The sequence below is a fragment of the Hirundo rustica genome, chromosome 15 (assembly GCF_015227805.2).
Source record: "Hirundo rustica isolate bHirRus1 chromosome 15, bHirRus1.pri.v3, whole genome shotgun sequence".
NCBI classification, from domain to species: Eukaryota; Metazoa; Chordata; class Aves; order Passeriformes; family Hirundinidae; genus Hirundo; species Hirundo rustica.
The window spans coordinates 2301428-2326883 of record NC_053464.1 but is presented as its reverse complement, the minus strand read 5'-3'; the positions used below and the strand labels follow the sequence as shown (position 1 = coordinate 2326883).

Here is a 25456-nt window from a genome sequence, read left to right as displayed (position 1 = left end):
TGAGCGGCAGCTCCTAACAAATAAAGGAATGAAGACATTTTGGCCACTTCAGTAATTCAGGGTAAGCACTGGTTGGAAACAAGAAGAAGAAGAGGTGGTTTGATGGCTGTCACCGCTCCCTGAGCAGACTGTGTTGACAAGAAGTACTGGTGGCACAGCCCCAGGCCTGGGGCGATTTTTATACACTATTATGATACAGAAATAAAACAACATGAAAACTGACTATTCTGTGCAAAGAAACATGAATACACTAAGTTTAGAAGATAGACTATGGGATATTTTCTTCTATTATTTTAATTTAAAATAATAACAGATTTTACTACAACCTCTTCAGCAGTGATGGTTAAGAAAACCCTCCTGACACCACTCCACAGACACAGCTCCTGTGGCAGAGTTCACATCTCCCTTTCAGACCAGATTAAAAGCTGTGTAATCCAAATTGATCAGAGCCCAGGACAACCAGTTCTGCTCTTCCATAACCCCTCACCACACACTCCCATCCCATCCTGGCCTGGCCCAGTGCTTGTGCAGCTGTGCTTTGTGCTGCCGTGGCAAGTCCTGCTGAAAACCAGATCATGAGCTCCACATCCTGGCTTACGAAGGTGAGTTCAGTCCTAGGAGTGTTTCTATCTGCCTAAGAGACCACAGAAAGCAAGATCCAAAGAAAACCAGAAGTGATGTTATCAATGTCACCATGAAGGCATCCAGTTGGAGCGCTCTGGTTTCATTTGGAAGTTTTTGTTCCTCACAACACCTCCCATGCTCAGCAATACCGGGAGACAAACCTGTTCCTCAGCTGTACCTCTCTGCAACCTAATAAATCCATCCAGCACCACTTCAGTGCCAAAATTACCTTTTAACCTGAAGGGGTAGCAGGATCCTGTTCTACCACACTCGAAGTCCCATCAGTTGAAGGAAGGGAAGCAGCGCTGTATCCCCAAGTGACAGAGTTAAAGATGCTCTCACAGTGCTAAGTAGCGCCTTCATTTCCAAATGAGGACAGATGAAGGCTCTTGGGAAGCAGAGCTGATTCCAGAGAGGGATCACAACCTGAGCTGTATGCAGCTGGCACTGTATAATCAGAGGTGAATTCAGGGGTGCTGGAAGTCACTTTCAGCAGCATTGGCTGTCAGGCCATTACAGAACCTGGACTGTTGTCAAATCTTTTCATTTTCCTAAAGAAGATTTCATTGTTGTTTTGAACCAGAACTCTGCTAACCTTAAAGCTTTAACAAGTTCTTGTCCCAGTGCTGCAGAGTTACTATTAGAGAGTAAAAATTCACACTTTCAAGGAGGTTTATGTAATAATTTTCTAACTATTAGCTTGCCACTAACAAAATGCAAAGGCCACATTCCTACTCTTTCTAGGAATTTCCTACATAGACACATTCATAGATCCATCTGTACATGCTTTACAATCTCTGCTTTGCTTCTCTTTCCAATCTTTCCACTGGGAACTACTTGATTTACTATTTTCAGTACAGTTTGCAAATTTTGCAGGCTGTAACCCCCCGGAAGTTTCTCCCTGTTGTTGCTACAGGAACTTCACGCAGAGAGATACCACTGAACTACAACGCTGCAGGATGAGCAGGAAGCTCCTGACCAAAGTGAAGAGACTGAACTGCAGCACACCTGGGCTTTCCTTTGGTAAAATAAAATAAATTATGTTAGGTCTCACCTGGAAATATCGGAAAACAAGCAAATAGGGACATCTGCTAAAGAGAATGTGACAACACTGCCCAGAACTGAAAGCAACAAGCAGCAGAAGCAGAAATCCCACTGCCCTCAGATGCAGGACATACTGGGAAGAAAAGAAACCCATACTTAATTTATCCTGATGCAGTTCTGCAGATGGACCACCCAAACCAACAGCTCAGTGCTGCTGGAAGGGAAGGGCCCATTCCCCTTCCTGCTGCCGGACGCTTTCCTCATGCTGGCTCTGGCACTTGCCAACCTCTCCAGAGCTGCTGCTGCCTCAACACAGCACAAAACAGCCCGAGACGGAAGGAGAAAGAGCCCCAAACAGAAAAACAAACCATGAATATTTCATGCTAGGCCAGTAAATGAACTGCTCCCAGCAGGGAGGGCTGAGAAGGACCAGAGCCATTCGAAGATGCAGAGAGGAGGAGGAACAAGAAGGGCAGAGCAATTGCCTTTTCTTGGCAGGAATTTTTCAGCTACTGGTGGAAATGCAGACTCAGTTCTAACTGACACCTAATGTCACTCTAGGTAAATTTAAACTATCTTGTGAGTTCCTATCAGTCAGGCAGGGAAATCCAGTGCTGTGGAAAGCCTGTGATATTATTAGCCCCTAAGGGAATTAAGGAGTTTTTAGACTCAGTGCAGAATCCTGAAGAAAACACCGAGTTCCTTACAATTTACTGCTCCTTACAATTCCAGTGGGTTGAGAGGCCTGTATCTGAATGCAGCACACTTAAGGAATCAGGACATCTGAATTCAGCACAGATTTGAATTCCACAGGGATAACGATGCAACTGTGACTAAACAAGAATCAAACTCCAAGTAACCATTCTCAAAGTTAGAATATTTGGTGAGAAGACAAGCAGCAGTTGGCCCTTTACTTTGGTAAGTGATCATCCTTATCATCTCAGCATGGTTCTCTGGCCACCCTAAAGACCTAAAACATTAACCTGAACAGAGAAAAGACAGGTGAGAAGCAATCAGTGTACCTCAGATTTCCAGCCCAAACACTGGACTAGACTCAGGGCACGGCAATAGATGCTCCAAGGGCTGGAATGTCAGGCTTGGAATGCTGGGGGTGCTCAGCCTGGAGAAGAGAAGGCTCCAGGGACACCTTAGAGCCCTGCCAGGGCCTAAAGGGGCTCCAGGAGAGCTGCAGAGGGACTTTGGATGATGGCTTGGGGTAACAGGACACAGGGAATGGCTTCCTACTGCCAGAGGGCAGGGCTGGATGGGATATTGAGAAGGAATTGTTCCCTGGGAGGGTGGGCAGGGCCTGGCACAGGGTGCCCAGAGCAGCTGTGGCTGCCCCTGGATCCCTGGCAGTGTCCAAGGCCAGGCTGGACACTGGGGCTTGGAGCAGCCTGGGATGGTGGAAGGTGTCCCTGCACATGGCAGGGGTGGGATGGGCTGGGCTTTATGGTCCTTTCCACCCCAAACCATTCCATAATTCTATAATAAACTGAAAGGAGACTGTTCTCCGAGTCAGCAATACCAAGCAGCAAATCACAATAGACATTTCATGACCCTTGTCATGAAACAGCTGCAACAAAATGTGTTAAAAACCCCAAGGACAGACAGTGGCTTAGAGAGATTACAGACAGAAACCAACGCCAGTAGAAACTCACCTCCTCCTGATAGCTCGTCCTGTAGGCCATCTCCAAATCCTGATCCAAGAAGTTGAGGCTCAGCTTATTAATAGGTGGTTTAAAGAAGTAATCTTTCATGAGGCTGAAGAGAGAAGACAGAAATCAACATCAGTTTGTTCAGCTGCGCCTCCTTCAGCCCCCCCAGTCTGTGGCTGCTGTTTCTAGGGATGCTGGCACTTGGCTTTGAAGTTCCTGTGGTTCTTCTTCTTTCTTCATCACCAAAGTATCCTCTTACCCACAGCACTTGCTCAGTCAAAGGAAATATTCCACAAAAAAAAAAGTGAACTTTTCTACTTCCAGGAAGAATCTAACAAGACCTTCCAGAAATGCAACAGATCTAACTGATGAGTACAGATAATTGTAACATAAGCCAGCAAAGAATAAAGGTTAATTGCTGCTACAGACACACAACCTCTGGAGACACGTGGCTGCGGGATATTTGTGTCTTGGGTGGAATTCTATGGCTCAAAGCAAGCCAAGGATGACAAAGGTGACAAATTGTTATGGGGGGGAAAGAAACCATTGCCCATTTTAGAAAACAGCAGTTTCTTGTTATTTCAGACACTAAAATAACTCAGTAACTCAACTGGGAACATTCCCTTAATGATCCAGGCTGCAGAGAAGAGATGGAGAGCTGAGATTTACTTCTGAAATGAGAGACTTGGAATGACCAGCACCATCAACAAAGGCAGTGACAACTAATGCCATCAGGGCTAAGGAACCCAGAGGCACCATCTACCAGCGGGTGTTTGTGCCCTCCTTCACCTTCATCTTTTCCACAGAAGGTGAAAAAAACCCACAACAACATGAAAGAGGCTTCAATCATTAAAAAGCTGGGTTTATTTCCCATCCTTTTTAAGAGAAATAAAACCCTTTTGAGTTTTGCATCAGCAGTACGAGGTTTCTGAATGAAGTTTCCTGATGACATTTGATCTGCAAACCTGAAGCTGAAGGGACTCGAGAGCACCGAGTGCCGAGTGCCCAGGGTGGCAGAGCAAGGTCACACCTGCTTGTGGCATTTGTGGCTGGGCCAGCCCATACCCCTGCTCTGTGCAGCTTTCAACACACCTCCCCTGCCTGTGAACCTCCTCTCCTTTTCAAGCAAATGTTATTTACAGGGAATTGTTTCTAAAATCCCTCCAAATCTAAACTGGGGTGGCTCTTTCCCAGTGCCATTCCCACTCTGGGAACTGCAGCACCCGAGGCACAGTCACAGTGGGCGATTTCCAAGCTGGTGGCTCTAAGCAAAAACCAGAGATCCACATGAGGTCAAATTCCAAGCAGATGAAGAAGCTGAAAGAAAGATCCTACAGAGCTTGTCTGTGCCTGAATTCTTTTTTTAAGGGGGCTTGGTTTCAGGGTTATTTTCTGTTTATTTTTGTGTAACTCTTGCCTAAGAGGTTTTCTTGGAAGCTCCCAGCACAAGATGGCATGTGGGAAGCAATTTTGTTTTTCTAATTGAGATGCAAGATCAACCAAACACACATTCCTAGACTGATGCTAGAGAAGACAAAGGAGTCTAAGCATTAATATGGCTGATACTTGGTAACCTTTAAACGTTCTGGCCTTGGCCAATACATTAAAAATATCAGGATACTCTGAAGGAATGACAGAATACATTCACTCGAGTCACTCCTCTCTCTTTCACTCTTCCTCGTCTTCATTCCTCACCTTTCTTAGCCATTTCTAAGAGCATCTTATAACAAAAATTTTGAAAGATTTGTTTTTTTAAGTACTGCTGAATGGCCTCTCTTCCTGCAGGGCAGCTCAGCGGAGGTGGTGATGGTGCTGCTGTGTTGGTTAAGGATGTAGGAGGAACAGCCCAACTCCAGTGCAGCACGAAACGGAAGGTGGAACACGATGGACCCAGGGTGAAGGCAGCACTCCCGGGGCCTTCCCAGCTCCCTGTCAGCTCATTCTGTCTCCAAAAGGAAGATCCCACTTGATGGAACAGTCAAGTACATAATCTGCTTCCCAGGAGGCTGCTGCCTCCCAGCACAGGGTGTTCCCCGGATCAAGCAAAGCTGGGAAGTGGGAAGCGAAAGAAACAAACGAATTTAAAAATAATGAAAAAGTATTTAGACAAGAAACTGCCCCAAGGAGGGGATGAAGGGCTGCACAGAACCCAGTTCTGGGGGAGATTCATCCATCCCTGAGATTCTGCTCTGGGAGTCTGAGGAGATCATAGCGAGTACTGCCCTGGTCAGCACAGCTCCTTGTACTTCAGAAGGGTTATATCCTAAAGAATACCTAATTTTTCCTGGAAACAAAATCCCCAAAACAAGAATCTTTTGAGGGTATTCCCAGTGAAATGAAGTTCAAGCATTCTACACTCTCACACTACAGTTTTCTCTTAAAGAACACAGTACAATGAACAAAGCACAGGACTTTTACAGAGGCAGAGCCAGACTCAAAGCTGAAAGTATTCACAGTTTGTCAAATATAGAGAATCAAGTGGTAAGAACTGGTAAATTTCATGAAAGGATTCTCTTGTACTGTACTAATACAAACATGCCACACTAATACTGTCTTTATTAATATTATTTTTAAAGAACACTGGAATTGTGCCGAGGTATCAGCTCCAAGGTGAAACCTTGGCATGGAACAAACTCTCAGCCACACAGGCGAGCTCAATATCCCCAGCATCCAGCATTTCCTCCCAGGCAGCTTCCTAACAGAGTGCACAGGCTCCTGAATCCCCCCAGGGATATGTTTAACCCTTCCCAGCTCTGCAGGAAACATGTGGGATTAATTTATGCACTTTACCACCATATCTAGGTTAAGTATTTTCTGTTAATAGGAATTTACATCCAAGTTCCCTGCACTGGAAATCACTGCTCAGCACTCAGGGAAGATAAGATCACTTGGCTTTGCAACAGCATCAAACCAGCAATACTCAGTGAAAATGGGGATTCCTGTAAAATGATCATGAGGAACTTTGGTCCCCTCAAATTCCCTGTTCAAAGATCCTCAAAGATACTGGATTCATCAAGACCAACAATTATGTTTTACAAAAGGGGACCAAGAACATTTTCAACATGGCTTATTCCATATAATTTCTCATTGAGAAATGTTGGAAAAAAAAAAAAAATCAGTGTAAACTGGTAGGCTTAAAGCATTTTGCATAGATCTAATTAATCAGAAGATTATTTTTGGAAAGTTATGTTTACATGAACTGAACTCAGCAGAGAAGTTTCCCTGGCAACAAGAAATGGCCCACTTAATATGGTAATGATGATATTTAATTGGGACCAAAAAAGAGCCAGGCTTTGACTGATCTCAAATCATGGTACTCCTTCTTCCAAATCAGAAAAAATTACCCGTTTTGGGAGTGGAGGAGGAAAGCACCAGAACACAAGAACTTGAGCGAGTTATCTTCAGCAGACCAACTGCATAAATTAGGCTACTTCTATAACTTACAGTTTGCAGAGTGCTGGTTACATTTTAAACAATATTTCTATTTCTTCTAGTTGATTTCTGCCAACATTTGGACATTTCCCAACGCATCTACTTTCTAATATTTGGAAATATCAGCTAAAACTCCATTCTCAGCCCCTAATGACAGACCACACACTGAGAAAAACAATAAAGAACCCTAAATTTTGACTCAAGTTGGCAACAGCAGAAAGATAAAGTGAGAAAATCTACGTAAGAGACTGGAGAGGGACTCCTGTCCCTCCCTGTCACCTCTCCCTGCCCCAGTCATGTTTCCATAAAGGTGATGGTGTCTCAGTTCCAAACAGCCAAGTCCCTAAGAGAACACAGTTTCAAGGATATTTAGATAAAATACTCCCAATCCGAGTGGAAGCAATGAAACAAAAAATAAAAATAGCCATAAATAATAACAAACTCAAGCAATCTGTTTATCTGCTCCAGTCAAGTCACTGCCATAATGGAGGTTGTGTGTTGATAAAAATCCCACACTACTAAATTTTGAAGAATATCTCCTCTGCCCAAAATAAGCTTTTTTTTTGTTTGAAACAGAGAGAGAAACTAATTTTACAATATCTAAGTAGATAGCAAGTCCATGAGAATTCACCCCTGTTAATTCTGCTTCCAAGCCCAGTAGGATTTCATGATTAGTCATGTTATCAGACATTTTTCTTTTACTGTAAAAACAATCCAGGTTTTGTGGCTCAGATTTCATGCTGCACCTTAAATTGCAGAGGAAGGTGCACACTACATGCATTAAGAGGACTCTGGATTACAAAATGGAGTTCAACTTCGTGACAAGTGATTTAAAGAGCAATTTCCCTTTCGAAGACTCGACTGAAGGAGGACTGACAGGAGGACTGTTCACCACGGAAGCAATCAAAACTGGTTTTACTTATTTGAAACAGAAAGTTTCTGAGATCAAGTTTCTCCTGTAGTTTAAGCAGAATAAAGACTAAAATCAGAAAACTTGTAACGTGTTATATGTTGCCAATGTTATATGTTTGTCTGAAATCAGGCCAAAAGCACACAAATACTAAAGATAAAGTAGTGCCCTCTCACCTTTACAGGATTTTACACTGCACAGCTCCCTGTTCCTTACCTGTCCTCTTTAATCACATCCACGAAGTGGGCGTCTGTCTTTTCTCGGATGTTTTTGAACCTCAGCGGGAGCAGAGCTGACTGATCCAGGCTCACTCCGCCCCAGCGCCCTTTCTCCTGCAGCATTTCGTACAGCGACGTCTGGCTGTTGCTGAGCTTCTCCTCCTGGGGAGGACTCAGAAGTCCGTTCTGAGTCTTCGGACTGTGTCCTCCTGCAGCCTGGACAACGGGGAGCAAAACACACCCAGGGAATGTCAGCGGTTAAGAACAGACAGGAGAGGTTGCAAGGAGCAAAAACTGAGAGAAGCTCTTCCCTCAGTGCCCTGAGCTCTGCCCTGAGCACAAAGACCAAACTCCCCCTGCCTCGACTCCATCCCCGTTTCCTCTGGATGTATCTCCCACACCTCCCATGTGCCTGTTCAGGTGCCACCTTTGTGCTTTTTATGAACCAACCCCGCGAGGAGCAGAAAACAAAGCACACTTTCACACACTCAGTGACAACCAACTAGAACCCCAAATTTCGTTCACTCATCTTACAGTTAAGGTTCTTCTAAAAAGAAAAGCTTTTAAAATATACATTTAATCAATGCTGACTCTCCTTGATCATGAGACAGCTCACTCTGCCAGCCCTTGCTGATCCCTCCCCTGACCACTATGGGCGTGCTGCTTTCCCAGAGGTTCCCCCCTCTCCCTCGCCTGTGGGAACAGCCCTTTTGCACACCTCATCCTACAACAAAAACTCTGCAAATTGAACTGCATTTCCTTCGCTAAGACATACTTCTTTTGCCTGGTTTTCTTTTGCCTTTGTATTAGTTAAGACAGCTTTAATTCTGACAACAGCTTGCAACATGGCTTAGGTACACAGTATCACCAATGCTGCTGTCATTGGAGAACACAAATTACTTTTAAACAAAAATCATTCTATTTTCGTGGAGCCTCAAGTTCCCTCTTTTACATTTTGTTTGACCTAGACCAATATGTACTGAAGCAATTCCAAAAGGATTAGACAGCTAAGTGTGGTTAGAATGAAAATGAACTGCAGTTAGTCAGGATCATTTTCAAACGCAAACAGAGAGCAAACTTGGCATATTTGAGCGTTCATCTACCCCCCTCCATATCTTATCACTTATCATGTAGCAGTTATCCTCATCCTGAAGCCCACTCACGACAGAAGTTTCTCCATTCCTGCTTGTACAGAAGTGACAAGCTCCTCCAGAAGACTATTCTTGGATGCCACCACAGTGACCATAAATAAATACCATAAATATCATCACCACCCCAACCACGTGCTGCAATATGTTACTGACACTGTAAAATCAACTTAGTTAAAGTTAAAAAATATCTGCTTTCTGGCTGCCCATGCAAGATCAATTCCATTTCCCTGTGTGATCTGTCCTGTGAAGCAAAGGAGGCTCGTGAACACAGACAGGTGGAGGGAAAGGTTCAGATACAGCCAAGGAGGATACAAGACTAAGGGGACAGCAGGAGAACCCTGCACAGGGAAGTGTCAGGAAGCGCTTGGGCTTGGCTCCTGTCACAGCCAAGACCTCCAGAGCTAAAGCCATAACAAGGTGTGCTGGAACAGTTCCCTGGAGCTACAGGAAAAGCAGGAGGGAGGTGGGTTGTGCTTCCCCTTCCTCCCTCCCTCCCGGGGGGATGCGGGATCGCTGCCCTCTGGGCTGCCCCGACAGAGGTGTGAGCCCAGGAGCCACGTGCTGGGAGCCAGGAGATGGAAGGATTCCCAGTCTGGTCCCTTGCAGCCCTCACAACAGTTGTTTTGGCAGCTTGCAGGTGCTCCCAGCACGGCGACAGCAGCTGAGGAAGGAATAGGAAATGGGGTGGTTTCCTTGGTGTGTTGCCAGTGCTTTGCTGCAGACCGTAATCAGCGGAAGGGAAAGGGGATTTCAGATCCCAGCAGGGGCACACCAAGAGTCTCGGGACAGAAGGACACTTCTGTAAGGCAGAAGCACAATAAAAGGTCACCAGGTTCTTTTCTAAGAGAAAACATTGAGCAGCTCCTGAGCAAATCCTCCCACATCTCTGCCAGGTTATCCAGCCTGCCCAGAGGGAACAGGGCTACAGAGCATCCTGCAGAGCCAGGGCAAACCCCTCTGGTTTTGAGGTGAGGAGGACTAGCAAAGGGGAACCAAATAAACTCACCAACCAGCTCTTAGTGAAGAGCCTTCATTGTTTGCTGGGTCGGTTTTTTATAAATTATGCTAAAGATTGTATCTGGTCAGAGCACTTCCCAGAACAACCTGAGGCCTAAAGAAAAACTGAAAGTCACAGTTACCATCTTCTTTTTTTTTTTTTTCCCTATGAAACAATCTTTCTCCTCTTCCTTACCACTCCAGCCCCTTGTTACTTGAAAAGCAGTAACCAAGAACCCACAGTTTTTGCTATGATCAGATCAAAAAAAAAGATTTGGACTCCTATGCACTGTCTGCTTTCCCTGCTATTCCTCAAGATCATCTGAAAAATGCAGTGAAAATTTCTCTCTTTCAAAGAAGGTCAGCATGGACTTTCTCTTTAGCTCCTTGGCAAAGGCTCAAATCCCCAAGAAAATTCTTCCTTTCAGTCAGCTCAAGGTTTCTCTGTGCTCTGTTAATCTTAACAGGCAGGGATTAGAGTATGAAACTGTTTGTGTAGGAGAAAATCCCTATTTATTAAATGTTGTTAGCTCCAATGTTCCTGGGACTTCTGAAGGCAACAGGCTGTAGGGTTTCCCTGAGAACTTGGGAGGCCTGGTGTGGAGTTTCCTCTCATCACGAGACAAGGAAGCTCCAGAGGCTCTTGGGAGCCACGCAAGTCCGAGGATATGATTAAACATCATTAACATTCCCAACAGACAGGGGACATGAGTGCAGCATGTGGTGTGGGAAGGGAACAGAGATGGGTAGAGGCAGCTTACAGCTCTTCCTCCCAAGAGAGCTGAGGCTGTAAAGAAGTCTTGGGAATCAAATGCCACAGCAGCTTTGTGCATTTTGGCTGTTCTTGGAGCTTCCAGTTTAACAGGCATCCCAGACTTACTGATAGCCGTGACACAGCTCTCATTTTTGGCTGAGCAATAACCGAACCAAACCCAAGAGGGACGTGCGATTTGGGCTCCACTGGAATTCCTCCAGTGGAATTACAGGCCTCTTCCTCAACTCTGTATACAAATCTCCTCCAGGGAAGGTCAGATGACTTGCTGATTCACACACACGAAGCCAGTGCAGCTACAGTAGGAAGCAGCTCAAACCAGGCAGTTGGTACCTAAGGACAATCCCTCTTCTCTCGGTTCTTGGAGATCCCTGCACATGGGCAGAGGCCACCTGGGGAAGAAGCATCTCCTGCCTGCCATCTTGGCAGCCCAGGCAGATCTCCCACATGTTCTCTGTCTTAGAGATCTCAAGCTGGTTTGAGACAAGTCCCTGCTGACACCTCCCTCAGGGCTCAAGGATCATGATTTTATTCTTTTCTTAGGCTGTTTCCTGGAACTCTGGCACAGAGCTGCTTTGTAACACACCCTGTAAGGCAGGCCCTGCTTCTGAGCTTGCAGTTTAAGCATGAGACAACAGGTCAAGTACAGACAGAGAGGGACAAACACAGATTAGTGCAGTGGCTCAGCAGTGGTAACAGAGCTGGCAAGTTTTTCCATCAGCTTTACAGGAAAGAAGAGCTGTAAGACGGACGTGAAGAACAAGATCACTGTCTTGTCTACAAAGTGATTCTCCCCAAGGAGGGAAAACATTGAATTTATTTGAATATGTAACACCCAGGTAATGAGCATGGGTCCTCAGTCTGCATTTAGCTCCACATCCAGGGAGCAGCGAGAGGCGAAGGCAGAGCAGAGAGGCTGCAAAGGCCACGAACAGGACGACAAACGGGCCGGGGAGCCCGGTGTGGCAGGGAAGGAGGTGGTTTCAGTCAGAATATCTAAGCAACAGGCAAGGCAAGCAAGCGTGGCAGCAGCACAAGGAATATGAAAGAGGCTGTTTCTGTCGGTCAGGAAAGGATGCAAGCTGACTTAAAGCGGGGAATTTCGTGCAGGAACAGGAACAAGCTCGTCTTAGAGTGGTGATGCAGGAGATACTGGCAAGACGCAGAACTCGTGGTGAGGTGACACAGCCTGCTGGTGTGAGGATGGAGAGCGTGGCAGTGCCCACTGGGCCCCTCTCTTTGGGTACCATCAGCATAGTTTAAAGAGTCCAAATTTTAGGTCTTTCTCAGGATCAAGCTGAGCCCACAAAATTGACAATTGGGACAGGGGGACTCAACTAAATTTTCAAACGTGAATCAAAAATCAAAATCAGTTCTGCGGTTTAAGAGCTTGGATAAAGGAATAGTGGTGCAAAAATAAGAAAGCTGAAGGAAGCAGAGAAATAAGTGAAAGAGGGAAGTGAGAAATACAAATTACCTTTGTACTGTTTTTATGCTCATCCTGACAACCATTTTGGATAGCTCCTTCATCTATGCTGACATCGCAGTGGGGAGCAAGGGTGGTACTACATGAAGGGCAAGGCTGAAATGAGACAAAAGAATTTTAGCCAGGAATGTTCTGGTGTCCTTGTAGTATGATGCAATTTGTAATTCAGTCCACTTGTATACTTGCAGCACGGTTCAAAGATAAACAAAGCTTCAGAATGGGAGGCAGGGAGCAAAATTTGACTGGAACAGAACGCACCATTTCAAAAATAAATCACAGATTTGCTGTTTGCTGAAGCTAAATCTAATCCAGGAAAGCTTCACTAGTGTAAGATCACAGATACACTGTAATCATTGTGCACAGGCAAAGGACCTCCCCAAGAGGAATAAAACACTCTTTACTAGGAGAAGTGCAATTTTCCTGTGTGAAACCTGCCAGCAAAGGGATCTGAATGCCATTAGGAGAGAAGACAGCACAAAATGCAGCAAAATCCGGAAAAAGCATGAAACACCATGATGCATTATGAACAGTCCACGGAAATGGAAAGCAACAAATCTGAAATGAAGAAAGGAAAATGCAAAAAGCATGAAACACCATGATGCATTATGAACAGTCCACGGAAATGGAAAGCAACAAATCTGAAATGAAGAAAGGAAAATGCTTTTTCATACAGAGCCCTAAGACAGAGGAGGGGAGCTCAGGCTATCATACATTGTTGGAGCCAAACACCCAGCAAATGTCACAGGGAACAAGGAAAGCAAAACCATCACGATTTGTACTAGTTCCACGTTCTGCATTTTGGAAGCAACCTAAAACGCTGCACTTGAGCTTTCAAAACAAGCTGATTCCTTCAAGTCCAAATGCGATCTTCTTTAGGGGAATTACCCCTGGAATTGTATCTTCCAAGTTCCTCACTCTTTTCTCCAGTGCTGGCAGTGCTCAGGCAGGATCCTGCTCAGTGGGACCCAAAGCCTGAGCCCTCTTGGCAGATGTTCACTGTGACCAGGCTCACCAAAGTCTGCTACTAAACATCACAGCAAGTTTTCCAGCAAGAACTTGAACCTTTTGTCGCAAACTCAACGTCCCATGTTAATTTTGGCTGTTTGTTCTGGACGTGTTCAAGCCTCTCTAGTCCAAACCCACAACCTCTGCCTTCAGGTTCACTCCCCATTTCAGAGACCAGCATGTTAAGTCTTTTCAGTATTAACTTTTCACCTAATGCTCCTTTTCCACCTTTGATGTCCCCCCTGAAAACACCCAGCATGTTTAATTTTCAGATGTTTCTCCCAGCCCACTCTCCCTGTCACATCTAACCACTCAGCAATGCCTCTCAAAGGCTTTCATGTAGGACCTTGAGCCTCCCAAGCAGCCAGCAGACCATCCTGTCTGCTGTTCCTCAGGGACACAGCCCAGGCTGGACACTGAAATTACTCTGAGTTTCCTAACCTGGCATCAGATAAGCAATTTAGATCCAGTTCTGAACCTGCGCAGTCTGAACAAATACCAACACAGCTGAAGAAACCATGGAGATGATTCTCAAATGGTTTTGTTTAAAAATAATTTCTGACCATCACAAATGTCTTGGCCACTTGGAAGTCATTACTAGATGGCCTAAAAAATAAATTGGCAGTGAGCTAACAAGGCTTACTAACTAACTAACCCTCTAGGAGCTAAATTTAGATTTATCCACGCCAAAAGTCAGGTAACGGTGACAAACCCCAAATACCTCTAACAAAAAATGAAGAAGCCTCTCCCTGTTTGATCCTGCTAATAAATCAGCAAGACCACCTCCAACACTCGGCTCCTGGGGTTAAACCAGCAGACAAAGGGCTTGGAAAAGCAGCCTGACCTTTGAGAAGAGGCAGAAGTTGCTCTGACTTTCCCCATGTGTTCAAGTCAACATCATTAACTTCCTTCTCTATTGCAGGCATTCACAGGCTCCGTGCGCTGTGACCTCAGTGCCATGAATAAAACATTAATGCACTTCCAGCAAACCAAGACAAGCAAAGGACTTTCTGTTTTCATACCAAGCAATCATTAAAACATTTTTACAACAGCTTATGATTCCCTGTCAAGTGAGGCGTGTCATAAAAGATGATAGGGAAGATAAACTGATACCAAAACCACTTAGGCAGGGTAGAGTGTTTTCATTCAAAAAACCACCTGCTGTTATAGATTTACTCAGTTCTTACCCTCTGCGTTCACTATTTTATTAATGTAAACACATCTTATTGACATTCCAACTGCAACAAGGTTTGCAGTTAAATGAACTACAGAGACACCAGAGGAGGAAATACAATTCCTTTCATGGATCAATTACTGTCGCACTCTCCCTCCTGACTTTCCTTTACAGATCCTGTCCTCTAGAACATCCGCTGAAGCCCAAATGTGAAAGTCATCCAATACAGCCACTTATTCCCTTTAAAATAAAAATATTTCAACTTGCCTGTAATTTTGCCTCTCCTACTTAAGTCTCTTTTGCAGAGCTCGAGTCATCTCCTCCTACACTGACACCATTTACAGCTTTGTATTTAAAACAGTCGGCATGTAAGTCATGATTCTTTTGCAAATTATTATCTCCAGACCCTACCAACAAGCTGCAGGCTTTAAAAAAACCCTCACGAAGAACTCCAAAGCTGTAAAAAAGAAACCCACTCCTTCTCAAAAATTGTGCATGATCTGTGATCAAACTGCAGTCGTACCTTGTGTGGGTTTTTTAATATACATATACACTGAAAGCAAAAGGGGGGCAATTTAGATTCGATATAAGGAAGAAAATTTTTACACTGGGAGTGGTGAAACATTGACACAAGTTTGCCCAATGAAGCAGTGGTTTCCCCATCTCTGGAAGTGTCCAAAGCCAGGCTGGATGGGGCTTGGAGCAACCTGGGTTAGTGGAAGGTATCTCAGCCTGTGGCAGGAGGTGGAACCAGATGGGCTTTAATGTCCTTCCAACCCAAACTATCCCAGGATTCTGTGATTCTCCCCAGCAGAGAGAAGGCTGGGGCACATTACCCTGAAGAGCACGCTGTGGAGTCAGGAATCCATGGACCTGGCTGTGCTGGGAGAGGTGAAGATGCTCCTCACTGCCATGCTGCCACTACAGCCACAGAAGAGGTTTTTAAGGCAGTGCTCACACCACTGCTCCGTGATCCCCACTCATGGGATCTCAGGGAAACCTGGGGCTGGGCTCCTCCAGAATTCACCAGGGCAAGGCAGGCTCAGGAATCACAGCTGTGAGGCCACTTGGGAAACCCCTGGCCAGAGCTGCAGCGCTGGGATGATGAGTAAAACCAGGCACCCCTAGATACCAACTCTGCAGTAGCTGTAGCACAACAGGGTATCCAAGGCAGCTGAATCTGAGCTGGCTGCTTGTCCAAGATGCTCCTCTGAGCAGCTTCTTTTAGTTTCTCCTCCTCTCACTCACGGCCATGCTGGTACTTTTGCCCTCTACAGACTTTCACTCAGCAATTAAACATTTCAAGGGCCAGGAGCTGGACTGTGATGATCCTTATGAATCCCTTCCACTCAGGATATTCTAAATAACAACACCCAGCAACAGTCCCAGAGCAGAACACCAGGAACAAAGCAATGTGTTCCACATCACGTCCCAGCTGCTCAGGGAGAGTGATGCAGCTGTACCTGCAAGGTAAACCACCCCACACTTTAGAAAACACGTAACAGAGCTGATCCCTAACCACTGACTTCACTGTGCCCCTGGGTCATTTTGACAAGTACCACCCCAAGCTTGTACATAACAACGTCATCAGGCCCCAGCTGCAGGTGGGTCAGTCCCATCCTTCTCTGCAGTTCCAGCCCTCAGTCACAGCCTCCTCTGCTGTCTGACATTCCCAAGGCATCCTCACTGTCTCTCAGAACAGCAGCCACAGCTTCACTGCTTGGCTCCATCCCTCCTCTCTCCCTTCTGCTCCACACAGGCAGCTCAGCAATCCTGCTCCACTTGGCACAGTCTTCTTCCTTCACTGCCTGAAATGAAGGAATTTCTGTCACTGCCACACCTGGACCTCTGCACAACCACACCCTGGGCAGCACTCACAGGTTTATCTGTACAGCTCTCCCCAATTCTAAAATGTATTTTCCTGCCTTATTTGCCATTGCCTTCACTGAAAGGCAAGAGGGAGCTGGAAAGCTGGTGCCAGCAGGATGCCAAATATATGCTTTCTTGTACAGGAGAAGGAATAGAAACATATCACCAGAAACTTGGATGCTGTCAAGCCACACTCAGTGCATATTTTAGGGAGGGATAAAGATGGCTACAGCTCCCTTCTGTAGTTAAACAGGCCTGGCCTGCTCTCTAGGGAGCTCACTCGACTTTGGACCACCTCTCTGGGTCAGCCCTACAGCTGATCTCACCCATAATCCAGTGGTTTTACTTCAAATCTTTAAACTGGGAGCAAACTCATGCTCTCCTAATCCAGAAAAAAATGAGAAGCAGTAAAAATGAAGTAGCACGAAAATTATCCCCACATCAACTCTGTCAGCTGAGTCTCAAACCTGTGCTGAATAGATCCAGCCAGGACTGACCACACTGAAGTGTAAAGACAGGGACCTGCAGATGCCCCCCTGGCTCTGACATTTGTGCCCACCTCAGACAGCCCAGGAGAAGGAATTCTTAGCACAAATGAAAAGAGAGAATAGACATCTGTTGTTTGGGAAATCTGTTCTGAGATGGAAGATGGAGAGTAACAGCAAAGCTCTGAAGCAATACACATTGTTTCACAGATTTCCTTGTCAAGAGATCTTGTGAGAGGTGTGAACATAACAAAGTGTCATCATTCCTCCAAGCTGAATTCATATAAATCGTTGCCCTCAGCTCCAGATATAGGTTTCTAGAGCAGGCAGATAAACCCATCTTGCAGCCCACCAGAACATTTTCTCCCATCACAAAAACAATCCAGTTATCTTTTGCAGGGATGTCGGTTAAATCCTCATGAAAAGGCTCACAGGTACATGACCTTCACAACAGAGGAACGGCAGAAGCAGCAAAAGCAGAAAATCACAGAAGTTACAGTAGCTGCAAAAATCCTATTCTTCCTCCCTCACAAAATCCAGACCACTAAAAAAGCGTCACTGACCTCTTAGTCCTGAAATATAAATAGAAATAATTTATTTGAAACCCCCTTTAAAAAGTGCTCACCTTATTTTATGGACTGTTTGCCAAATGGGGAGCGAGGCATTTGACTTGGTAATTTTTTCCTCCCTCCAACTCTGTTTTGTCACTGTATGTATACACACCCATACATATGTAAATATGTAAAGCAGTGCATAAGCAAGCCCAGAAGGTTTCCCCATCCCTGCTTAGAGATCCTTGCTGCTGGGCTTTGAGAGGACAGCTCACCTTGGGTTTTTCCACCGCTTTGGTTGTCTTGGTCGGGTCACTGGAGCTCTCGGCTGACGACGTTCCCGGTGTCCTGGCTCCGTCTGCAGACTCCAAGCCAGGAAGCAACGCTTGAGAACAGCTGCACTGGGGCTCCTTCACCTTCTGACCTGAGATCAGATAGGTCTTTAAACCTACAGGAAATAGAAATGACCAGTCAGAGCTACAGAAAGACAGAGAGAACACTCCTTTGGGCTTCTCAGACAAGGTGACTACCACAGCACTGCCAAGACTCGGAGATGCAGCACACAAAAAAGACACTGGCTGGGGAAAACAACCAGGAATACGAATATGTTCTGTGCAAAGTGGTGGCAAAGAGGGTTACCCAAATCTGCTGCTCCAGACACAAGCGTGACTCTGACACACAGCAACATGTACTCTCCTTATTCCATTTTCACTCATGTACTTCTGAAAAACACGGCTAAGACCTTATGTATTTTGCTTCTAAGTCGTAATTTGAGCTTTCACATTAACTCTTTACTTCTGGAAAGGATCTGCAGCCTGGTTTTCACTGATATCTGTATTAATATTCTACTTCTGAAAAAGCAGCATGTACTCCTTTCACTTGCCAGAGAGATGTTGTGAACATTACTTAGTGCTGGTAGCACATTGAGAAAGGAAATGGCATTTAAGTGCTAGAAATTCTGATGGGTTTTCATAGTTAGTGCAGACTTCACATTTTTAAAGAACAAAATCAATCTCCCTCTCTCGCACGTACACCCACACACGCCCTCTGCAACTGGTGTATGAATTGAAGCATAATTGGAAAGCAGATCCAATATTAAAGGCCAGGCTGGTAAATAGCAGGTTGTATCAAGCTGAGCTGTATCAAAAAACCTGCTCAAAAAATGAAAGATTGGAATTTCATTAAACATATCACTTTTTTTACTTCTTTCAACTTTGCACTGTAGTGTTCTGGGCTATTTCTAGACACAAAGCCTGAGAAGGAGCTCTTAATCACTGCTTTCTGAATTCACAGGAGTTCATCTGATTGCCACTGGACGGGCAATGTCCTGCTCAGCAGTGAGAGCCACCCATGTCCCCCAAAAAGGGTGGAGGGCACCGGCGTGCAGAAGGGCAAAGCGCTCCTCTTCCTGTGGCGCCAGAGCTTACATTCCCAGGGGATGCTGCCCCAAACCCTTCCTGCCCCAGGCTCCTGGGATGGCTGCTGGGTCCCATCTGGGTCAGCTCTGCATCCCCTCCCTGCGCCGACACTTGGCTCCCAGTGCAGCCAGACACGGCTGTCACTGCCATCGACCCTGCAATTGGCTCCATCCACAGCCCCAGCGCTGGAAATAAATGTGTCAAGTTGCAGCCTGTGGAAGAGGGCAGGCTCCTGCTCCCTGTGATAAGGTCACACTCTCTCATAACCTCCTTCACAGACAGAAAATCCTATTCCATAAACCTTGCTTTAGGTCTGTAACACACAGCACAGACTGTACGTGGCCAAAACCTCTCCAATAAAAATAATTCAGGCACACTAAGAACAACTTTGCAGTTTCCCTCTTTATTCCACTCGTAGCTTCAGCTCCTGAACACTACAAGCAGCACAGAAAGCCACAGCCCTGCCCAGCACGTCCCCCTCGGGCTCCAAAGCTGCTGGGAAAGCTCTGCTGCTCTCACACAGAGCTCCAAACCCGGGCTGGCATCTTGGGGACGTTACGCCATAGCCAATCTTTCTTTTTATATCGTTTATAGTAGTGCTCGGATTTTATTTGGCAGTGCTGCTTAATAAAATCCTGACTGCTGCTGGCTTCCAGATGTCGGGCTCTCTCCTTCAGACTTCTGCTGATGGGGGCTGTTTGAGGAATTCACCACAATCAGCTCACAATTATATGTTTACTGTGGTAAAGGCTGAAGCATTAACTGACTATTCCTATTTTTAAAAGCTACCTTGAAGCAACAGGAGTGATTTCCCCACTCCTATTATTCCTCTTTTTTTTTCTTCCCCTAAACAAACGTATTTTCTCTGTTTATTGCACTTTTGAAAAGGCACTTTTTATGTCTTACTGCGCTGTGCATCAAAATTATTTTGTCAATCCTGTTGCACGCAGTAAAATTATCTCCAGTTTGAGCTCCAAACGCAGGAAAAGGGGGCAAGGCAACGGCACACCAGACATTGCAAATGGATTTGGGAAAGCAGACCCCACTCCCCACCTTGTCCTCTCCATCCCTAGAGCAAACCCACAGCACACCAACAGCATCTACTCTGTCCCCCCAGCTTTAAAGCTGGCTAAAATGCTTGGTTGTTGGCCCCAAGGACTCTAAAAATTTCTTTATTCCCTCCCTGTGCTCCCCAGCCCCACCACATCCCTGCATAAGGAGCGTTACTCAAAGGGGTAATTTGAACTGGGACAGAGAAAAACCAATATCCTGCACATGGAGCCAACAGGAGAGCAAGAAGGAGAAAAGGGTTATTTTTGTAAAGTTTTGGAAAGCTTTACTTTGAAGAGGTGTAAAAACCTTCCATCTTTACAAAGCTTTACCAACATGGTCTAGCTAATACTTTGTTATTAAATCCTTATGATGGGAAAACTCCATTTGCTTCAGTATTCCTTGGAACTCTGCGACACTTCACAAAGCACCTCCTAGGCTGAGTCTGAGAGATTTTGGTATAAAAAAGAGTCATTAATTGAGTAGAACTGTACTGGTGAAACTAAAATGCATCAGTTGAGAACAGTGTTCTTCCTCCCTCGACATCTCCAGGGAATTAGTACAACCAACACCGTCATTTTCCACACAAGCAGTGCAGGGAGTGAAAAACATTCACAACAGCACATTCAAATCAATTAAGTAACATGACAAAAAGGAATGAATAAATAGGGGAGCTGCTATTTTATGTGAAAATGCAATTTTTGGTGTGTGTTGCTGCGCAACGAAGTAACTCAAGACACGGCAATGCAGAAAGTGATATGAGGTGCTTGTAGTGCTATTTATAAAGGCCAAGATCAATCTTGTACTCACTTCCTTCCCCAAAATTTATCCAAAATAAATGCTGAAGCACAACCTCAAAGTGCCTGATAGCAAATCTGTCCTCTGGCAAGCTTTAACCTGCAATTCTGCTTTTTCCAGAGGTGGCTCTTGGAAGCAAAGACAGGGAACAGGCTGCAACAACCCCAATAAACCAACTTAACAGAGTAGTATTTTTTGCCTTGGCAAAAAAAAAAAAAACCCAAAAAAATGAGCTCTCTTGTGTTTCTCTGAGGAACACAAACCATTCCCTTCACTGCTCTTCAAGGTCTGAAATTCTGTAAGCGTTACAAAGAATAACAGCTCCTGAAAACTGAGCCAAAACACTCATTGCCTGAATTCATCTACTTTGAATATTGACATGGCAGTGTTTGTCAAGTGTATTTTTGACAAAATAATAACAGATGAGATCTTCATAGAACAACTGTGGGTTTCTTAGTCCTACTGCTGTGGAATTTTAGAAGCATTAGTGACTCTCTGTACTTGGCTCCTTTCTTCAGATGGCCTTTCTTTGATGTGTGGCATTTCTCCGAGCTTATAAAAACAGAAAACCACCCCAACCACTAAAAAACACTCCTAACAACAACAAAAAAATCATATGCATGTGCTCACACACAAGCTACTTTCCCTACGCACAAAAATAAACAAGAGTTATTATAAATAAGGCTGTGTATAAACATCCCAGGCTTCCCCCAGGTTCTGGTGGCGTGAGAAAAGCCGGTGCCTGCGGAGCAAAGGGAAATTCAGGAGCACGGGGAGAGGCTGGAGTCCCCCCTGCCCATCCCCAGATGAGCCCCTGGAGTGAATCCCCAGCCCCAGCGCTTCCTGCGGAGGAAAAGCAATCCAGGTAAATTGTGGGAAGTTACTTGCTGGGGAGGAACAGGGAAAGGGAGAGGAAAGATGTTCCGATCCTTCAAGTCCTTAATTCAGTCAGTAATTCCTTCCTTTCAGCTCATTTAGCCTCACGACTTCAGGTCCGAAGTTGCTGTTGTTCCAATCTAATTTGGTTTTTATATTAGGAGAGGAACATGCCTCCATGCATCTCTTAAGGACAGGATGTCTTTTCCTACAGGAGGTGAGGGATTAAAACAAATACTGGTATGGAATTCTCTAACAAAATATTCAAGTTTCAATTTTTGATGCTTCACCCGTCTGGAACTGAAACTTTTTACTCCTCTGTTGATAGGAGACAGGAGAACTTCTTTCTCCCTAGGAAACTTCTTTATACTTCCCATGTCTCTGTGCAAGGACATTCAAATTCTTTTGAAACCCTTCTCAGCACCGATTTGAAAAAACACCAATAAACAATAGCAATATTTCAGTCACAGCCTTATAGATTCACTTAATCAAAATATAATCTCACTTTTCTTACATATCCCTGTTCTTCCCTCCATGGATCACTTCACCTTTTTAGCTGCAGTATGGGCACTTTAACAGGTGAGCATCCCTTCTGATTAAGTGTTTGCCAGTACACAGCCCTCGATGCTGGGAGACAGCAATACTCCTTATATTGATGTAATAAAACCCAAACTGTATTGATTACAACCCCTTTTGCCAAATAGCTTTATATTAATGCTGCTCTTTCACTGTTTAACTTTCCATCATTTCCCCTGCAGTCTCCATGCTTTAACCATTTAATCATATCTCAGGCCTGGTCTGAGCTCCTTTCTGAACTGATGGGTAACTCATTTCTGGGTGGTGCTTCTCTGCAATCCATCAGCATTTTGCTTTCTCTCTTTAGAAAGACAATAAAAAGTTTTCTCCAAGCCTTTTAAAGACATCTTTGCACTTTACCAAAAACCTGGGAGTGAAAATACTGATATTCAGGCATTGCTACTCTAGGGAAAGGAAACACAGACCTATGGTGAGGTTGCCTCACACAATAAAAGGTGCTGCTAAACAATTTCATTAGACTGACTTGTTCTGTAAAATAATTACCGTGATTTCTGGAATGTAACATGATTGGCAAACAGTAAGTCAAAAAATCCCACCAATGTATTTACTTCTAATTGCAGTCTTTTTTTTGGCATCTCACTTTTCTCTGCTGTTTTGGTTTTTTTCTTGTCAAAGCTCAAATGATTTTTCAGCACTAACCTAATGTCCATGCAAGAAATAATATAGCACATACCACCAGTCCAGGAGCTTTAGTATCCTTTGGGTCCAAGCTGCTGCTGAATCTAGAGGTGATTTTCAGATATTCTCCCTCATTCTTAAAAGTTCAACAGTTGCCAAATCTGTGTTTATGGGGACTGTTTTCTCACTTTATTAGAGCCACTTGCACAGGGAGTTCACACAAACGTCTTCCTTCCTCCCAGCACAACGCTCATCTACTGAACTGGAAACTGGGATTTTACACCACAACAAAAACCTGCTGTCTTGTCACTACTCAAGGTTTAGTTTGGGAATTAGGGAAATTTTTTTCAGAGAATGGGTTGTCAGGCCCTTGGGAGGGTGGTGGAGTCACCACCCCCAGATATTTCAAGAAACGACTGGACACGGCATTCAGCGTGTGGCTGACAAGAGGGATGGTCACAGATTGACTTGATGACCTTGGAGGGTTATTCCAACCGAACTGATTCTGTGATTCTGTCAATTGCTCCTCTCTTCATGTTCACTGCAGGCCCAAGGAGCAGCCCCAGAGCCCAGAGTGCTCCCCCACAGCTGGCCTGATGCTCAGAGCCAGCAGGAGCGGCCGGGGCTGCAGGGCTGGATGGTCATTGACAGAGGGCACCGAGAGCCCTGTCCTGCCCTGCTCGGTCCCTTGGGCTGGATGGTCACTGACAGAGGGCACCGAGAGCCCTGTCCTGCCCTGCTCGGTCCCTTGGGTGGATGGTCACTGACAGAGGGCACCGGGAGCCCTGTCCTGCCCTGCTCGGTCCCTTGGGCTGGATGGTCACTCACAGAGGGCACCGGGAGCCCTGTCCTGCCCTGCTCGGTCCCTTGGGCTGGATGGTCACTGACAGAGGGCACTGGGAGCCCTGTCCTGCCCTGCTTGGTCCCTTGGGTGGACGGTCACTGACAGAGGGCACCGAGAGCCCTGTCCTGCCCTGCTCGGTCCCTTGGGCTGGATGGTCACTGACAGAGGGCACCGGGAGCCCTGTCCTGCCCTGCTTGGTCCCTTGGGCTGGATGGTCACTGACAGAGGGCACCGGGAGCCCTGTCCTGCCCTGCTCGGTCCCTTGGCCCGGGACAGTCACTGACAGAGGGCACCGGGAGCCCTGTCCTGCCCTGCTCGGTCCCTTCTCCTTGTCCTCCTCATGCTTAAAGCTGGGCCCTGCCAGCCAAAGGCAGCTGCTTTCTTCACACACAATTAATGAAGTTTTTATGTTAATTCTTATAACTCCTTAAAATGCTTGCCTATTTCTACTCCTGCACAATGTATGGGGTGTGTTAACATCATACACAGCCATTTGCTGAACACTTCATCAAATACACCCTAAGGACCCCAACATCATCATATCAATTCTTGAAAAAGCACCAGTATAGGAAAACACAATGCATCCAACTGCTTTGATAAAGGCTGTGCAGAATGACATGGAAAAAAAAAAATAAGGTTTTTTGTTTGGCTTTTTCTTTTTTTTTTTTTCAATTTTAAAGCCCTAAAAATACTCCTAAGGATCGCATGTGAATTCCAGCTTTTTATCTTCATACATTTCAGTGATAAAGCTGGAAGCCAGAATCACCCTACTGTCTTTTATACCAACAGGCTTTGTGTAGCTCGCACTGCAGGACTGTACAAAAGGACACTGATGACCCTATAAAAATTAAATTTATTTTCACCCAACCTGCAAAGCAATGAAACAAGTCGCACCCTCTAAGCCACAGAAACCACTTCCAGCTCAGTGCAAACAAAAGCACGTAACCCCAAAACACCTGGAATCCAAACAAGCCTACCTGGAAAAGTACTTTGTATGGAATACCACTTCCTGTGGCTAAAATGAGAAAGAGAATTTCTGAGCCAACTTGCTATCTTAGGTCTCTGGAAAGCAGAAACAATGATAATAAGAAACAGAACTTTACAGACTGAAAAGACAAAAGAAACTCAAAAAACCAAAACCCCAAACCTATCCTCATAATCTCCAAGGAAGAACTGCAAAGAGCCAGAGAAACCAGAGGCATCTTCTGTATTATGGAAAACTGCTGTTTTCCTTATGCCTCCTTTGTTTAGTAAAATACTTATTTTTGATCTTTTGATCATCTAACAGACAACAGTGGGCTTGGAAAACGCTGATCAACAACACGTGTTATTTTGGTATTCAACATCTGCCAGCTTTAAGTGGGGAACCCTGGACCCAAACCCACAATTTACATTCATAACTAAGCTGCAGAAAGGAAGTTGCAGGCTGGTGGTCTATCCTTCTTCAATCTCTTTTATCTTCTTCTCACCTGGGTGAGAGAAAATAACCCAGCCAAAGAAAAAACACAGGAGAAAAAGGCCTGGGCAAACCCAGCACAAACACAGCTCAAACACACCAGTCCAGCTGCCACTGCTGGCTCAGAAATATATATATAAACTCTCCTGGCAGATGAAAGACAGGCTGAAGAGAGGCTGATCCCTACACTGGGCTTTACAACTGCTCTGATTTACGTTCAGCTATACTCATGCTGCTAGTGCCCAGGCGCCTCTGACCTGAGAGCCAACAGCAGATGAGCCTGTTCTCCGCAATGACTGTGGGTTTTTAATTCATTTTTTCACCTCAGTACAGCTCACAGCTTGTCACCTTAATAGCAGAGAAAAGCAGGTTTGAGGAAAGGTAAGTCTGGGATTTTGCAGCCTTGCCAGGGGCAACAGTGTGT

At 45.2% G+C, this 25456-nt stretch overlaps 1 protein-coding gene across 2 annotated transcripts in view; it reads right to left on the bottom strand.

Moving 5' to 3' along the window:
* The window catches only part of ADCY9 (adenylate cyclase 9), a 90660-nt gene that overhangs the window by 28260 nt on the left and 36944 nt on the right, over positions 1-25456 (bottom strand). The window contains exons 2-5 of one of the 2 annotated variants that reach the window (XM_040078716.2): positions 17651-17823; positions 12283-12387; positions 7885-8102; positions 3330-3432 (exon numbers count right to left, since the gene is read on the bottom strand). In XM_040078716.2, coding sequence (XP_039934650.1) covers positions 3330-3432; positions 7885-8102; positions 12283-12387; positions 17651-17823 — 599 coding nt within the window. The remainder of the gene's footprint in view (positions 1-3329; positions 3433-7884; positions 8103-12282; positions 12388-17650; positions 17824-25456) is intronic. The other variant, XM_040078717.2, reaches the window with a different exon arrangement.